The 19,328-nt window shown below is 42.1% G+C and overlaps 1 protein-coding gene across 9 annotated transcripts in view; it reads right to left on the bottom strand.

The window, feature by feature from the left end:
- Positions 1-19,328, bottom strand: part of FAT3 (FAT atypical cadherin 3) — a 410,737-nt gene that overhangs the window by 221,268 nt on the left and 170,141 nt on the right. For all 9 annotated transcript variants that reach the window (XM_061343747.1, XM_061343753.1, XM_061343751.1 and 6 more), the window contains exon 3: positions 1,762-2,076. In XM_061343747.1, the coding sequence (XP_061199731.1) occupies positions 1,762-2,076 (315 nt within the window). The remainder of the gene's footprint in view (positions 1-1,761; positions 2,077-19,328) is intronic.

Genomic DNA, 19,328 nt, shown 5'->3' with positions numbered 1-19,328 from the left:
TGTGTGGTAGAAGGGGATGGTTTATCCCCTCCATGACAAATCACAGCCAGCCATTAGCCAGGATGTTCACTGAACACAAGAGAGGCCCTTTGGGAGTTGCTCAAGCAGCAACGCTACTTATTCTAAAGCCTTTAAGTTTTCACACAGCAATTTCTACAGCAGAAAATGAAGATGAACCATTGTCAGTGTTAACTGTGACAACGAAGACCGCTTTCTTAGGGAAAAGTATCCCTGCAAACTGTTCCAGTGGCATAAGGAGCCATCCCACAGGGTGTGCTACCAGGCTAGGGTGCTGTTGGGCTTCAGTGTGCCCGCCTCTGTCCTGATCATGGGCTCAGACCAGCTGCCATGTGGATAAGCAGAGCTGTGCTAAGCAGGCTGCTCTGCAGAGGAGCCAACAGGAGGGAAGCACAAGCATTAAAGACTGCAGAGTCCTAACTGCTACTTTGCCCAGATGGGATTTATGGGGTGGGGAGGGGGAGAAGAGATGCTGCAGATGGAATAGCCATCTTCGGCCATTTCAAGTGCTAAAAATAAGTGAGAGATATGCCTTAGGGCTCAGCAGATTGAACACAGTGATTATACATACTCCATGATTCTTCACCTGGGCTCATGCCTGAAAAGATCCCGACCCCTTCGTATGCCACACACTGCAATAGGATTGCCCAGCCAAATGCTGAAAGCCTATTGAGTTTATCATTTTCCTACACCAAATTAAAAATGTTCCCTCTCCGATCTATTCCTTCTGGGTTTTTTGCTAGTTAGAAATTTACAGCAGATATAAATAAACTTTAAAAGACAAATCAAAACCAGGAGTGTTACGACCAGCCTAAAGCTGTGTGAATCCTCTGAACTACTTCGATAAAGACCAGCTTGTTGCTGCAGAAGACCCCCTTTATTGTCTAGCTCCAGACCATGCTGATGGGTCCCCACCAGCTAGATGAGTGAGGGATGGATGGGTACATGCTGGAGTGAGGACCACCTGCAGGCAAGCATCCATCAGAGCATCCACAACCTTGGGCTACACCTACTGGAAGGACTTCTTGGTCAACAAGACACCCAGGACATCTGGTTCAGCAAAAACTCTGAGGGTACAGAGATGTGCAGAGCCAGTCTGCATGGCTGCAATGCTCCACCACCAGCCAACAACAGCACTTAAACACTGTATTTGCAACACTGCACCCACAGGCTACATCCCCGGCTGTTACAAATCAATGTAAACACATAGACTTCTTTATGTTTTATAAAGGCCACAGGAGCTTTTAGGTCATTTAAACTATCTTTTTGTATAGAACAAGCTGAAGAATCACATCCAGCTACTGTAATGCAGAGCCTAATTACATGTGCTGGGCAACCATCATGCCACTCACTTTCAGTGCTGCTACTCTGGGTTACAAGGGATGAAATACTGCTCTGTAAACTGCAACAGCTTGAATCTGCTTCTCAGCATTTGTCTGCGGACTCAGTGTAGCAGAGTCTCATTGCTACAGACACAGGGAAGAGGTAACAGCCAGAAGCTATTTGGTGACCTACAGAAGAATGATGGCTGCAGCAGCACATCTGCAGCACATCATCTGCTACCTGGTTCGTGTACCGAAAAGAGGATGCTTTAGACACATACAAGATGCTTTAGATACATAACTTATCAGAACACAGAGCTTTGGAAAGCAATACAACAGCAGTGGATCCCAAAGGGGAACAAGACTGATGAATATTTAAACTGCATTTTCCTACCACCCTAAGGCAGCAAGATTGCATTACCTGTTTTGGGATTGATTACAAAGAAGTTCTGAGGATTTCCACTTGTAATCCGGTAAGTCAGTTTTTCAGTAGTGCTGGAGTCAGGATCCTGGGCTTGGATCTGAATGACAGATACATCCTTTGGGGAGTTTTCCATGACTGCTGGGTAATAGATAGGTTCAGAGGTGAGAGGAGCGTTGTCATTCACATCCTCCACTTCAATGTAGACTTCGATGGTAGTGTAGAGTGGTACGACACCGTGATCAGTCGCATACACTGTCAACCAGTAGGATCTGGTTGTCTCCCGGTCAAGAATATCTGCTGTGTAGATAACTCCTGCAGAAAAACAGCAAGCAGAGAATCTCAGGAATAGGATTAATGAAACTTCACATCTATTTTGAAATGCACTTAGCATATGAAAAATACTCCACCCTTAGAAATGATAAAGCTGTGCAGAAAAATGAAAACAGAAACTTGAACTTTGGCATTTTTTCCTGAACCCCACTTAATGTCTCAATCCTTTGTCCCAAGAAATTTAGGGGTAGGTAGAAAGATGGATCTTCATAAGTGTCCTAATCTCAAAGCCCATTCTTTGCTGGGACTGCAGCTAGTAGAGTAGCAGAAGAAACAACATAATTTTAACCAGTCAATCAATTAATCAATTAATCATTTTCTGATTTTCTAAATTCAATCATTTTATAAAAATTCTGGTGAGCTAGTTATAAACATCGAGGGGTAAACAGAGGGATATCACTATTGACAATGAATTGCACAATAGAAAATGGCTTCCCTTTCCAAGTTCATGCCAGTGCACTTGCTAAAGAAGAAAACTGGGTGGCAGTTTAAAGTAAATCCATTCAAATACATAAAATAGATGGTAAATTTGATAATGAGATCATACACTGGACAATGCCAAAATCCTAGATAACAAGCAATTGTAAGCTCACACAGTAGAAGTTCTTAGACTGCAATTATATCCTCTTTTATCATGGAGGAAGGATGGGTTTGACCACTTTAAGTACTGGTGTAAGAAAACATCAGTTGGTTTCCTACCTGGTGCTATGAAATGATGAGAGAAAGCGTGTTTTTGTATAACAGAGCTGCAGGTCGCATGGCACTCAGCACTCCATCCAAGCACCACTCTCATGCTCATATGGTTTCTGCCATGAAGGACTTCACCCACCTCATTTTTGCCTAGAGTGATGTAGAAATCCATCCTCCTCTTGACATGAACACCAAAATCAGGACAGCTTTTGTACAAAAAGATAATAGGGCCCTTAAGCCACAAACACCGCCTAGTAATATACGACCCGCTCTTATTTATGTATTCTAAACCTTCACTGACTTCAGCACCAACGACAAATGCAGAGGAGCAAATACACCACCACCACACACACAACCACACCAGCATCAAAATACTCAAATGCACTTTCCCAGCACACATATACCAAAAATATTTTCCTACCCAAATACAGCATTATTAAACTTGGGTGATGCATTAGTAAAGTGGACCTCGAGCTTGAGAAATACTAAACACAGTTTGCAGGCCGTCAAGTCATGTCATTAGTATATGAAAACTAGTAAAGATGTTGCAGGGCAAAATGATAACACAAGAAACCTGAATTTAGTCTCCGATGCTACTTGATGCTATTTAGAACAGCATTATCAGTTAATCACTGAGGAAAGAGGTGCTCTAAGATCAGTGCTAATAAGGGATGTGTGTGCCTTTTTGGCTTTGGCTTGGGTTTTTTTTTCAAGCATCAGACTGCACTGAAATTTTCTCTGATAGCATCAAGTCTTAGAAAGGCTAATTTATCTGCATTATTCCTTAGCTTCAGTCTTACAAATTATGCCTCAAATCTGGCTTCTTAGATTATACCAGCAATTAATCCCCTTATGATACTGGATTCACACAAGACCTTTGATTTAAAAATTAATTGCAGTCTTGAATAGCAGCTATGAAAATGATGGCCCTGTGCTTGCGAGACATCAGTGGAAGGGATGGATTTGATGGTGTGATAGAGCTGCTGATGTTGAACAATATGAACAGCCCTGGTGCAGGCTTCCCCAGACATTTCTCAGCAGAACACAATCTATACTGGAGTTTACAGGCAAACTTACTAAATTGCTTTTCTGAGGAGCAGCAGCAAGAGGTGAGTGATATTAGCTTCGTCCTAAGGCAACGCCATCCCTGGGGTAATACAGAGAAGCCCAGAGAGCAAGAAGGGATGCTGCCTGTTCCCAGGGAATCAGGACATTGTTCCTGTTATCCCCATCCAACTCTGGGCATGTGGCAGTAAAGAACCAAGCACACAGGTAGAGAGATGCCTGATGTACTTGCACTTGTTTTATAGGACATATTTATTATTTTATTTTATTTTTTACATATTTTTTTCCAAGTTTTTTTTTTTATCATGTTTTTTGATGCTAATTCGAACTGACAAGTATTCTCCTACCATTTAATCAACCGTATAGACAGGAAGCGGAAAAGAGCAGAACAAATTGCAGCCATGTACAGGCTTAGGACTTTCTCTAGCAACATTAGGTCCACATCTTTCTTGCTTACATATATTCACCCAAAGATGAGCGACACAGAACTGGAGGACAAAGAAGAGTGTATTCTAAATATTCTGGTCGGCGGCAGCTGCCTGTGCTATGTAATGACCTTCTGTAGAAACATGGGTGAAATATGCAGTGAACTGTGATGAAAATGCCTTGAAGTCCAGAAGAGAAATTACATCGCAGGGGTGAGAAGAGCCCATAATAAATGAGACCCTGTGGAAATAAATAAATAAAGAATAACCCACATGGGCAAGGATGAGGGAAAAGAGATGAACATTAATGCTCCTACAGATGGTGATTTATGCAGGAGACAAGAAGAATTATTTTAGATCTTTAAACAAGATTTGAAATAAGTAAGGTTTTCCCCCAGTGAGAGCACAGAAGGTTTTAGCCGATTAACCTGTTTATGAAGCTGAATTTCACCAATACTGAGCTGATAATAAATCTATCTTCTGAGTCAGTTTTTCATTTTATGACTCCTGGCAACAGTTACTTTCCATTTCTGTATTTCGGAAGGAAAGGATCATTGAGCAAGCGTTAGCAACTGCCAACAGGTCTGCTACACTAGTTCTTCTTTTTAGTTTTGATTTATTAGAAGGTCCCAGAAATTAATTAATTCTTTTTCCTCAATATGTCTTGTCATTTCACCTGTCACCACCACACAGCAGCTTGATAAATACAAAGAAGGTATTTGCTCCTTTCAGGTTTTCCATGTGGAATTCATCTCATCGACCCAGGAACATATTCTACCATGCTCTCAAATGTCCTGCACAAAGTGTTTCCTTGCAGTCTACCCAAATATGTGTCTAAAGTTAGAATACACATGCTCGCTGAATATTTAGCCCATCTCTCCATGTAGGTGACACCTTCCAGATGAATCACAGAATCATAGAAAGGTTTAGGTTGGAAAGGGCCTTAACATCATCTAATTCCAACCCAATGCCAATAGGCAGGGACACCTCACCCTAGACTATGTCACCCAAGGCTCTGTCCAACCTGGCCTTGAACACTGCCAGGGATGGAGCATTTACCACTTCTTTGGGCAACCCAGTCCACTGCCTCAGCACCCTCATAGCCTCATTATGTTGAGGACACCAGAACCGCACACAGTACTCCAAGTGGGGTCTCATAAGAGCTTACAGATATTAACAAATACCAAAGAAACACAGAACTTTGTTTTCAGGACCAGGAGAGCAGAGGAAAGGAGAGACCTTTGGGAGCATCTCTATAAGGCTTTTCTTGGACAGTTTTTGTGGTGCTCTCTTCTCAGCTGCCTGCTACTTAAAAGAGAAACATGAAAAAGCCACCTGAGTTAAACAGACCAAGAAGCAACACCGTGAGAGATCCTGAAAATTCCAAAGTGATTGCAACCCAAAAAATCCCAAGCTTTTGCAGATGCATTTCTGAATGAGACAGAAAAACCCAGGTGTTCTTGTCCACTGGGATGGCACACGAGAGGCACTAATGCATTTTTACACAAGGCAGCTGAAATCCAACCGAGCAGTCCGTAAACCAGCTCTTTATGTTGCCCTCAGCCAGATTTTTCTGTATCCCTGAAGAACTGAAGCCACCAGTTCCTCAGGCAGAGGGCAGCCTCAGAAATAAAGACAGACATCAATCCAAGAAGCTGTGCCACCAATATACTTGCCACTGCATTCCTCCAAGTACATTTGCCCCATGTGATTCGCCAAGCACCATGCACATCTCAAACACTGTAAGTGAAAAATAACAACAGGGTGCATTAACCTCTGATTAAAATCCTGGGCACATTTATATGTAAATTAAGTGCAGCCCTTGGGCATGGCAATGGGCCAGAAATGCAAAGGTTGCGGGCTTGTTTCCCTCAAAGACTTGTTTTCCCTCTTTCCCTGGGAAAATAATGGGATAACGTTTTCTGTATGGCTCCTGCTAGTGGCACACACTGAGACACTGTTATTATGAAGGGCAAATGCAAGAAAAAAAGGGAATGAGAAGCTGGTGGCTATTGAAGTGGACAAAGAATCGGAAAAACTGGATTTCCCTCATTGCTTTGCCACTGACTTGCTGCACTTTTCAGCAGACCACTTCAAATGATGTGGCCCACTCAAAAATGCTTGGAAGGTTATATATTTACTACAGTCACGAGAAACCCGAGAGGCTCTTAGAACAGAAAGAGATTAGCAGAAAGCATTATTTCTTTCCTCACCTCCTTTTTGTCCCCTGTTTGTTTACTTTACACATTTGACAGTACTTTGTGTATAGGTAGCATGATAGATGGATCTGCCACAGCTCTGTAAAAGAGTGTTTACTGGAGCTGTCAGCCCGGGTGTTTACATAGGTGCCCATCACCATGGATATCTGCTTCACACATACGTTCCTTCTAAAAGTCAGATCACCCTTCCTGAATACTCTCAACAGCAGAAATATTGAAAAGAGTTTAATTCTGTTTAGTCTTTCTCAAGGCAAGATTAAAAGACAACTTGGTGGTCTGTAAGAAGCTGGGCATGGAAAGGACAGAATGGAGTAACAAGGCTTTTTAGCTGAGAAAAGCAAATCGAGGTCTGATGGCTGGGAGTCAGTGGCAGAAAAAGGAGAGTGCAAATACGCAACACAGAGGACATCTGGCAGCAGCAACTCCTTGCCAGGGATGGCCCAGAATCTCCTACCATTTGGCATCTTAGTACTGATAAGACAATATAACCTATTCTTCTACCCAAGTTACTGGCCTACATACAAAAACCATATTGTAGCATATGGTTTTCCTGAGTGATTCAGTAGCCCGACTTTCAGAACTTGCCACTGTAAGTAGTCATACTCTCAGCAAATGATGAACAAGATGCGGGAAATTCCTGCACAGACAGAAATAGGATTAACTTGAAATTATCTGGTACTCTTTCAGAAACTTCTATCATAAAGAAGTACCATTGGAAATCCCTCAATTATCTCATTTCCAGAATACTACAGTGGTTTTGCACAGGAACAGTTTCTTGAATATCATCAGCTCAGTTGTTCAGAGCCTCAATTACAAAATGATGCTTGTTCTTCTCATGCCTTTTCAGGAATATGAGTTAATTGCACAAACCTGCATCTCAGATTGGGAAATTAGAAAAGGCCAGATAAGGTGAATGGTCCCTTATTCCCAGAGCCTGATAGAAAGGACAGGAGGGGTGGGTGGCAGTGAAGGCAGAACGTGTTCTCAGCACAAGCTGCAGTGCAGGATGGAGGTGACACCCCAGCTGCCAGAGTGCAGCATAACCCTTCCCATCCAAAGCTAGATGCTCACTAGTGCAATTGCAATGCTTACGGTAATTGTAGCTATTAAAATATATAATCTCTCAGGTGACTGGAGACTAAAGGTGATGGATGCACCTTCCTGACTCCAGCCCCAGTGCACCTAACAAAGTCACCCTCAATATGTGCAAGGGCCATGTCATGCAAAGTGCTACAAAAACATATTTTCTGAGCCCTGAATCTGCCTCTCCCTCTTTCAGCTTCAAAACAAAGGGACTCAGTGCAAACCAGCTACATATAGAAGCTGATTTGTCCCCAGATTAAAACGACAGGAATAAGGCAACCAGAAACGCCTACTGACAGCAAAGTACTTAGGGCTGTGTTTCATCCCTTAAAGGGAGAAAAGAAAAAAGTCACTGATTCCAAAACACTACTAATTATTCATGAGCATCATCAAAGACTGGGAGTCTTGTGGCAGTAAACAAACCACCTTGCTTGTCACCGAGCCATCAGATGAAGCTTCTTGCATTGCCTTGCTGGAGAAACAGTAATAAATAAATGCAGTTTTAGAAGAAAACTGTTGAATAATGACATTTTATCCAAAATTTGCTGGTCTAAAATACAAAGGGGGAAAGCAGGAGCTTCCACAGCTCATCCAGATGCAACAAGATGAAGGCTTTACATCCACCTACCCGTGCTCCTGCCCCCAATCTCCAGACGGATCCTGTCCCTTACGTGTCATTGCACAGGGGGATCATGGACAGATTTGTGATTGTGAATGCAGTTGTTTGAGCTAATCCAGATTCCTTGCACTGAGCAAAGGCATGATTGTTGAAGGACACTTAGCAGACAGCTATCATAGGCAGGAAAAGTTTTAAAATGCTGCAAGCCCATTATTCATCAAACCAACGAACGTAAAATCAACCAAAATGCTATGATTTGTAGACAGGAATTTCACACTCTATTAAGGAAGAAAATTTACGATTTCTGAAAGCTAACACTATTTAATCCATTATATAACCCATATATTTTTTTTCTGTTTAGGCCCTTCACATCAAATGGCTCTGTATATAAAATATCTATGCATATTGTGTATAAAAGCAGAGTGCACACCCCTTTCAGGAGATATTCATTTTGTTATTTCCATTAAGGATAAACTGTAAACATAACCCACAGGATGAAACCGTTTCAGTGTAACGAACACATGAACCTGAGCACCAATGCCAGACTGATTCAGCACAATGGGGCCACCAAAGCCAGTGGGAATCAGAATAAGCCACACATTATATTCACCCCCTTTTTAAACCTTCTCGAGCCATGAATCACCAGTGCCAGCTGAATACGGACAGCGGTATCACATCAGCCACAAACTCAACTGGAGCATGAAGGAGACTTATCACTCATCCCCCCCCACTGCTCACAGCCAGAAGCTTTGAAAATCAGGCTCCTTACTCTGGTGATTAAATGCTACTTCAGCGCCTTCATTTAGGGTCCCCCATTGTGCAAAGTGTGGCCTCCCATTTTTATTTTATTGCACAGATTTTGTAGGCTTTAATGCATATTAAAACACAAACCCGGCTCCTATTGAAGCGAATGGAAATATCCCCGTTGACTTAAGGGGAGATTAGATCATGCCCAGGAATGAGTCCAAAAGCAATATTAACTTTGTGAGGCTATACATACCTAGAACTTCCTAATATTCTTTTGTGTGGTTCAAATATAAAACATACATAATAAACCATGCTGGTAAAACAACACAAGACAGGCAACAATCCTTTCGAGGGCTTAAATTTTCTCTTTTTTGACTGATGTTCTGAATGTACAAACTTGAGGTAATAAATTGCTACCTCAAAATGCTGTTTCTGCAGTGAATATTTTATCTGAGTTCCCAGAGCAGTAAAATAGAATTAGAAAGCCAATCCTCAGCAATGCTGTTTCCACTGACATTGGATTACCCTGCAAATATACCTTTTACCATGTTATTACACACAATATCATCAACATCACATGCAGCCAGGATTGTGACAAGGACATTCAACATGTTAGTAAATGTAATGTATCCTCATGTAATCAGTAAGCGGGTAGATAATGTGCACTTTATAACTCATACGGGACATGACATGCCACCATGTGTTTCAGAAACAATCTCAAGTGTGGGCTCTTTCCAAAGGAGGGACCACCACTACTGTTGTGCACACAACACTGAGCATACAGAGAGGCTGTAAATCACTTCTGTTTATGGAAGAAACCACCACCATGCAACGGTTTAGAGCAAGCCTGGCTGGTTGGTCTGAAATCCAGTTCAGGTACATATGGAAACTTTCTCTGAAGTCTTGGGCCAGCCAACAGCCCAGCTGAAGTCTGTGATACTCAAGTGACTTGGATACACCATACAGTTGCAGATGACGCCTGGTAGGGGTCATTCAATCAGGTACAGCCTCACCAGCACAGCTTGCATGGGCATGACCTTGACACCAGGCTGGGGATGGTGTCCCGCCTTAGCAGGGAGCCCTGGCCAAACTGTTTCAGGCTGCAAAACACAAATGTTTTTATTTCATTTACTACAGGTAGAAGGGAAGTTCAACTAATTAGATGCAATAATCAAGTTTAGGTCTGGCCAGTGCCTCCTCAAATCAAATAATTAAGAATAACTATATATCTATGTTTATATGGTAGTTTATAATCATATATGTATATATAAATATATTAGTATTTATGAATGTATCTTTTTGCCAGCTATATATATGAATAACCACAAACATGGAGTGTGTGTGTATATATATATATATATACACTTATATCTATATTAATAATGTGATTCAAAGGGTAGATGTTGCACACTGAATTAGCAGTGTCACCCATCATAGGGGTCTGATTTCAGCTCTCCACATGTCCCAGAGCAGACACCAAGGCTACAGAACTGCTGCCACAGGGCAGGCTTCCTAGAAGTTCCAACCCCCCTGCCATGGGCAGGGACACCTCACACTAAACCATGTCACCCAAGGCCTCGTCCAACCTGGCCTTGAGCACTGCCAGGGATGAAGCATTCACAACCTCCCTGGGCAACCCATTCCAGTGCCTCACCACCCTAACAGGAAAGAATTTTCTCTTTATATCCAATCTAAACTTCCCTGTTTAAGTTTTAACCCATTATCCCTTGTCCTATCACTACAGTCCCTAATGAAGAGTCCATCCCCAGCATCCCTATAGGCCCCCTTAGGTTCTTCTAGGTTAGTTATATTTTGAGTTCTGAGATGACATTCCCTCTTCTTTATCTTCACATGACTTAAATTCAGTGCTACTGATTTCCTTTGCTTGTTTTATTTGGTGCAGAGGGAGAGGGAGAAGGCTTGCAACTCGGCCTCAAAATGAGCTATCACTTAAATACACCATCTTTCAAGGTCACTTACACATCAATTCCAGAGCAATTTTCCAAACATATCATCAAGACACTGAAACAGAGGCTTAGTCAAATAAATTCTCTATCTTCTTCCACTTATGAATTAAATGAAATAAGATATGTCAACATTTTTACCTGACTAGGCTTTATTACAGTTTTTGTATCTTCCATCACATTCCTCTCCTTATTTAAAGAAATATCCATATCCATCTTCCTTTAATATTTTCTTTTGCTTGGGTGTTGAAAAAAAGAGCAATCTTATATGGATAAACAAATAACCCACAATGGTCAGCTCTGGATGAACCAAATTGCTTTCAAAAGCACAAGTCCCATAAAGAGAGCCTCTCATTTATGAATAACCTCTTTCAAAGCTTAACTCACTCCATCACTGCCAAACAATACGATAAAACCCTGCAGTGAAACCAGGCTTAGAGGAGCCATGAAGCTCCAGGAATGACTAAACCACTGCCATGTACTGTTTCCTACTCACTACAAGTGCCTGAGAACAACGGGACAATGCATGAGACACTACTCTGATCAACAGAATATGCTGTCAACCTGCATGGCTTGAGCCATGCCATTCAACTTTTATGAAGGGGGATGCTGCTGGTGCCCCTTTAATGGTGGTAGGTCCACCTTGCTCTTTGGTCTCAGAGACACAACAGAATACGATGCCTGTTTATGGGATGAACCTTGTGCTATTCAGTGGATATGTGCAGGATCAATTTTTCAGCCAAAGCAGCAAGGAAAACAAATGAAAAGTGCATTTTTGCAACTGTGGCAAGTGCCATGCGCAATTCAGACAACTCAAGATTTTATAAACGCTTTCAGGAAGATCTACTGTGGGAACACATGCTTAATGCAACTCAGAACAACAACAGTTGATGGTATAATTTCACTCTATTGATTGCTCATTTATTTGCCTTTTTTAAAGCACTCACAGCTACTGGTTTTCCAGCCACACATGAATTACAAACTGTGAATTCTCTTCAACAAACCTCTCCGTATGCATTTACCCTCTGTATCTGTTTGTCCCTACAGCAAACAATGAGTTCTGCCCTGTTTTCTGAGCACCACCAGGATTACAAAACTCGCATTCCTTGCACCTACCTCTGCAGCCTTCCCATCCAAACCAAACATGAGGATGGCATCAGCAAAAATCCTCACATTGCTATCTCCAGTGAGGAAGGCTGTAAAACCTCCATAATAACCTGTTTGTATGAGGCATTTTTTTCTAGGAGGGTCTGGCCAATGCCCAGTGTAACCTAGATTTTCTGTACATCCTCTTTAGTAGATTAAGAGACCAAAGCTAGACCTGTATGTCCTCTATGAGGTGGAGTGAGAAGCTGTTTTAAAAAGAAGGGTTTGCTCCTGGTTATTTTAGAAATGAGATCAAAAGTGGAGCAAAGCTGAAGCAGGAAGAAGAGATGGAATAAAAAGGCAAAGGATGCTTAAAAGGATTATGCTAGAAGTCCTGACAAAGGGACTTCCGTGCAGAGTCCTCTTCCTTTACATGGAGCTCTGTATCTTTTGTACTGCCTACAGTATGAGAGATTGTTTTGAGAACCCTTATACAAAATCTGTGCCAATCTGCTGCAGGTGGCGGTGAGGACGGTGAACGGAAGGGGATGCAGCTCTGCAGGGAACCCTGGTTTCTGGGGGAGGCTTTCCTGGAGAGTGAGAGATCCCTCATACCAAACAAGGCAGTGGCTCAATTATAACATAAGCAGGCACTGACTCTTCTGATAAATCTCAGTACCACAGTGGTTGCCTGGGATGGCTGACCAGAGCAGACACGAGTGCTTTTTGTTGGGAATATTCAACCTAGCAAATACCTTTCACCTTTTAGTTATATATATTACACTGGAAATAGAGTATTATTATATATTATACTGGAAATAGAGTCATCCTCCCTTCCTTTTGTTGCTGTTTCTTTCAGCCCACAGCAAATGGGCAACCCTATGAAAAAAGTCACATTAACCCTGAAATCTGTCTTTAACTTTCTCTCTATCCAGACAAACCCATAAAAACAGTCAAAAAGGAAATAATACCTTTGAAAGTGATTTAATAGCTACACTGCACTTGAACATGAACACTGCAGTGAAGAGGGCACTGTGTTACACAGAGACAGCACCAGCACACCATGTAACCCCCCTGCACAGCACAGCTGTGTTTCCAGGTACCATGAGTAACCCGAGTCTATTTTACAATGTCAAAAAATTGGGGAAGATTTTCAAAGAAGAGCTCCAAAACCAATACAGGCAGCAGAGACAATGATTTACAGTAAAAAGAGTTTATGATTTCAATCTGCTCAGCTTATTAAAAAGAAGATGGAAAGGCAACTTGATGAGAAAAATCCATGCAAAGTTCATGGGGAAATATTACTGGGAAGTACAGGGCTCTTTAATCTAACAAAATAAGGTGGAACAACATCTAATGATTGGGAACAGAAGCCAGGAAAAATAAAATTAGCTATCAGCTTGATACCCTTCTTTATTATTTATTTTTCTAAAGCAGGTGATTAATTCCCGGAACAATTTCTCCCTATCTCTAGACATCTGCAAATGAGGGCTACAATCTGCTGGGGGAGAAACGTTTCGTGGCTAACGTAAGCTATGCCTTAGTTACAGAAAAATCACTCAGTAAAGAGGTATAAAAGTGTTATACAGCAGACAGAAATATTCCAACCCTAACTATTCTATGATTCTACGATTCAATGTAAAAGGGATTAAACCAAGTGATCTTGTTTCTTTTGGCTTTAAGCATTACAGATCTGTGCTGTTATCTCTAAGGAGCTTTCAGCAAGGAGCTTCACTGGATGGTGCTGGGCTGCTGCAGCATTTCTTACCTGCCCATCTCCACTCCTATAGTTACTCTTGTTGCCCAACAGCCTCTACGTTGCCATCCCCACAAAGGGAAGGAAACGCACCTAATGAAGAAGCAGCTCCTGGTATATTCTCACATATGTAAGAAACCAAAGAGCCTGTTCAGGAGATGTGTGCAAGGCATTAGAAGCAGCACATCTGCTGTCTGTGATAACTTGTGAGCCTGGAGCAACATCCAGAGGCAACATTCAAGGGTGGCAGGCAGTGAAAAGCCTGGACCCCTTCTGTGCTTGAGGAGGAACCATTCTGTGATTCTGTGATTACAAGAGGCTCTCAGGCAGCCAACCTCATGGCTTTGTAGAAACAATCAATAGCCCTTGTGTCAATTTGAGTGAATTTTCCAGTGGATAAGGGCTCTCCAAACTGTATGCATTTTGTCAATATTGCCCAAGATGCTGTATCAGAACCTCACTGTTTTCAAAGGCAACACACTCTTTTCCTGCGAAATGCAGACTGCATGCTCTAAAACCTGAAGTTTTATCTAAACCCATTTGTAGAACTTTTCCTCAGGTCCAGAAAATCTTTTTCCTCTGTATCACACTGGCTTTCCATACAGGGGCAAGGATACGAAACAGTCAGCATGTCAAAAAAGAGGTGATTTGTTTTGAATCAGGACTCCTGATTTAAACTGCCGAGAAGCAAAGCATTTCCCTTTTTTCCTAAGTACACTTTTAGGTGTACTCTCTCTTCTCTAGAGAGGCTGAAGAAGACATCCCTTCCCTTTCATCCTTCATGCCCAGAGGGTGTAAAACCACTTCAAGCTGCTGCTTCCTTTTCTCTGAGCAGACGTTTCAGTGGCTGCAGCAGAAAATAACACAAGAGGTTTGCCTGAAGGCCAAGATTTTGTTCAAATCACCTGTCAACGTCAAAAAGATTTGGAGCATCTCTTGCTGTTTGCTTGAGAAGCTATGGGATTTCAGTTTCCCTTGTTCAACGGGTACAAGAGCAGGTCTGGTCACACTCCTAAACACATGAATAGTTCTTACACCCTCCGCCTCTTTCACTAATGGGGAATTACCCTCCTCAAGGCAAGTCCCCTTTCCATAGATGCCGAACCTCTGCAGGAAAACCAAGCTGGCATCATGTTTTCACCCATGCTATCATTCCATTATTAACCAAGGAGGGCCACAACCATCTGTGCTGGGCTAGTAACTGATGGCTGAGGAGCTGGTATCTATCAATTCATATCACAAACCACACAGCAGACTCCTGATGCCTTCATCTGAGCTGGCAATCTAGAAGGCCACTGACGAAGTGGCCTTTAACTGAGACTTGAACATGCAGATCTGCAGAATGAGCCAAAAGAGGCAGGACAGTTCAGTTCAGTCCAGTCCAGGCCTTGACTACATGCTGCATTTCACTGTAGCCCTACTGAAGTAACTGCAGAGTTTAGTCTTTTGAAGCCCAAATGGGCAGGCAAAGGAGCCACCTACTAGAAATCATCAGCTTCTAAGTCACTTTTTGCACCTCACTGGCCCAAAAATCCTGCCTTCAATGTAATTCAAATACTCTCACCTTCCTTGAAAGTTAGGAGGGGGGTGTTAATGGCCTTCTTTTGTGTGGAAGACAGCAGGCTGCTCCCAAAACTTTCTCTGTACCTCTTTTTCTCAACACCTATCCTGACAGTATAATCTTTCACCAAAGACAGACATGACTATTCAAAGATCACCCACAACTAAGCTGACTCTCTCCTAGTATAGCAAAAATACCTGCAGAAATTGCCAAGAGCAATCCTGAATGCTTCTAAGCATCTTTATAATAGGAAGGTCTTAGAGACAGCTACAAGCTTTGAACGTGTCCTTGTTTCAGCTTAAACCATGACAGCATGGGAGTCACCTCGCTTACAACCATATCTGTGATTGCAAATAGTACAAGAGCTAGAATTCATTTCCATGTTGGATTGTTTTCCAAAACCCTCTTAACAACCTTGTGTTAACTCCAGAAAAACACCGGCACATGATCATTAAGACAGTCGGAACTTTAATTTTCTACTTTGCAGAGAAGAAATGGAGCTGGGGTTATAATGGCAAAATTAGCACAGGCCCTGCACAGACAGACCATGGTTGTACTTCTGTTTCACTCTCCACGTTCTATGTGATAATAAATCCAAGCTTCAGAGAGTATAAGGGAATAAGCTGGAGTATATTGTAGAAAGCACCATTCTTTTAATCTTGGGGAAGCATTAGTCTGACATATATCTTCAAAAATCTTCCACTGGCAGGATACTCTTCTGCAGACAAGAAAACAGAAGGGAGTGGGAAGCTGAGATACACAAGGGACCGTGGCAAATCAGAGCAGTACAGAGCCTTAATGTGGACAACCCTATCATGATCACTGGGAATGATGCCAGTGACTTGGTGGGTGCTTCCTTTTGGCTCTGAACAGAGTGAAGCAAATAAATGTGCTCTGGCTGCTGCTCTCCAAAGTGCAGCCTTTCATGTAAGACAGAAAACTCAGCCTTTATACCACCAGAGTCTTCTGAAACATGGTACTTTGTGCCAGCTTTCCCTGCCCTGCTCCAGGAGATGTGAATCTACCCAAAAAGCTGGGAAGCACAGTGGGCAGCCTGACACCCAAGGGGTGCTGAGACATCAGCATCCACCCATATGCTCCATTGCTTATTCGGGGCAAAGCTCTGATGCACTCAGTAACAGTAAACATTGCATTCCCCAGCTGGTGCATATGTACATGCACATAAACTGCAGCAGCTCAATTTTAGAGTGTTTTATGAAGAGGCGGACGAAGCTCCCTAAAGAGGCGGGGAAAGTCATCGTCTTGATAAAGTAAATAATGAAATGCTGCAGTACCAATATACACTCTGCAATCCCTTGAGGGAAACACAAGCATGAGCCCTAATGAAATAAGACACAGCAAATAAGGTCTTTGCTGCGGACACAACCCTTAAGTGCTCATTATGCACTGCAGTGACTTCTATCACTTTATCACACTCATTCATCTTGGTGAAATACTGTATATACATGCAGACAGATATGGTATGTATAAAAACACATACACATACCCCTGCAGATACATATATTCCAAATGAAAGAGGGCAAAAGAAAAAAGTGACTTATTTTTATTTCTGTAAATAGCCCAACCATAAATCCATAGTATGCTCTCTCTGCATGGATTGCCTTAAAAATCCATCACTGAATGCAGTTCAAAGCTTTCATAAACACTTAGCATTTGAATTTGCATTTCTGAATATTTTAGCTTTTAAAAATGTCTTTGTATTTTATGCTTTAAGTTCTTAAACACTCAGAAATACCAGCGTGGGCATTGCCTAGGGCTAATCGATAAGCTGCACTTAAGATAGAAAAAGTCTATTTGTCTATTTATATACAATTTTGAAATGGAGATGATATTTTTCATTGTTTGGAATGCATCAGTATAAGCAAATAGTAAAATTGAATTCAATTATTTATTTATAATGCAACTTTGCCGACTGTGGAAGCAATAAACTCAACCAAACAAAGCCCAGGAAATTATCCCAGATCCAAGAGCAGGAGAAAGCATGGCTCCCTCTAATTGTGTTTCCTTTGCTCTTATCTTTTCAAGATCCTTTAGACTGTTTTCCAATTTTCATTTCCATTTCTTCCATTAAATGCCTCTAACCTATGAACTCCATTTACTGCCACCCATTTATCTTCCATTCTTAACTGAGATGTAACGTGTCCGCTTGTCCAGCGCTGAGCCCTAAAACTCTGACAGTACGCTTGATAAATGCTGTCTCCTTCAGGAAAGCTTACTTGGGAAACTGCAATTCCAAACTCAACTCCTGAACAGGTAAGTCAGTTCCATTACAATGTTAAGTTTGTTCCATTAAACCTTATAAACATACAGTAGTGAGGACCAAAACCCCAGTAACAAACACTAATATCTTTGGGTTTATTTGCTTTTTCTGCTACAAGATGGAATTAGATTTGTTTTGACCCTGGGAGGGTATAGGGTGACAGGGCCAGTGAGAAGAAAAAATACAAGGCAGCTTTCAGCAGTCGCTTTTCTTTTACTTTCAGATAGAATAATTTCCGATGTGGTGGTTTGCAATCAAACTCCCTCCCCCAGGACTCAGGGTACAGGAGTGCTTGAAGGATGGCATTGTTTAGAAAATAGTTACACCTTATACAACATCACTTCAGAAGCTCTTGACAAACATTAATATAACTCCCAGCAGCCAGGTGCCTCTGCATTATTTAACGGAGGGGTATCAGAGAGTCAGAAATACTGGGAAAGAGGAAAGCTCCAGCTAGCAAGCAGTCATTTTAATCTCATGGAGTAACGCTAAACTAAAGCAGGAGAGAACTGAACGGCAATATCTTAGCCTCTTGGAGCAGTAAAGTAAAATTAATACAGCACCCCAGGCTACCATTAGATTGCAAAACTTAAGAAAACATATTGTGGTCAGGCATTGAACCTCTAAGAATAAACAGATGAATCACTCCATGCTTATTCTAAACGACTAAATGTTTGCACCACTGATACCAAGTAAAATGCAAATTTTCTGGGATCCTGAAAGCCAACATTCAAGAGGAAAATTTGTCATTCAAAATCATCATACCAGGGCCTAGGCTGGAAAGATCCATGGCCCAAACATCAGAATGGGGTGTACACATAGTTCACACTCCAGAGGTGTAACTGCGAATGGTGTTGACGTACCCCAAACAGCTTCAATTTAAGGTTAAAGCTTGGTATTGATAGTTGTGCTAGTAAGGTCTGGGGAAAGCTACAATGAACTGCAGCACGGCAGCTGTGGCCCAAGGCTGCCCAGTGGCAGCATAGCCACACACTGCAGGAGTGAGCACCAGGCATCTCCCAAACACTCTCTGGGGTCATTGCAAAGTGGAAACAGGGATCCAAGGAGGTTGAGGCAGTTTAAGTAGCATCTAGAGGCAGCCAGGAACAAGAAATACAAGCTGCTCTATCCTAGGGTTAGAACTAGACTACCTTTAAGCTCCCCTCCAACCTAACCATTCTGTGATAAAGAAAAAAGGTGACAGACAAATCAGCTCTTCTCCCTGTTTTTCACTAGAGTCTCCAAGAGCTTAACTAAGGAGTATTTCGCTATGTATGCGTGCCACTGATGCACACGGCGACAATCAGGTATCCACATGGCTCCCAGCTGAGCAGAAAATTAAACTTTATATTGCAGCCATTTATAAACTGAACACTATGCTGGAACTAACTCATGGTGTCTCACTGTGTCTGGATGTCTGATGGACACAATGACTCCCACGTAAAGACCACGTCATCCTTTCCTGCACACCCAAGTTGACTCTTGAAGGCTGCATCTGGATAGTTTTGGCACAGGAAGAAGTTTACCGGATCTCTGTTATCTGGCACTATGACCATCACACAGTATCACAGTATGTTAGAGATTGGAAGGGACCTCAAAAGATCATCTAGTCCAATCCCCCTGCCGGAGCAGGAACACCTAGATAAGGTTACACAGGAACGTGTCCAGGCGGGTCTTGAATGTCTCCAAAGAAGGAGATTCCACAACCTCCCTGGGCAGCCTGTTCCAGTGTTCCGTC

This window comes from Neopsephotus bourkii, unplaced genomic scaffold (assembly GCF_033783945.1).
Source record: "Neopsephotus bourkii isolate Nb327-2 ecotype Australia unplaced genomic scaffold, CSIRO-AGI_Nbou_v1 NB_1825, whole genome shotgun sequence".
NCBI lineage: Eukaryota > Metazoa > Chordata > Aves > Psittaciformes > Psittacidae > Neopsephotus > Neopsephotus bourkii.
This window is presented reverse-complemented; position numbering and strand designations above follow the sequence as displayed.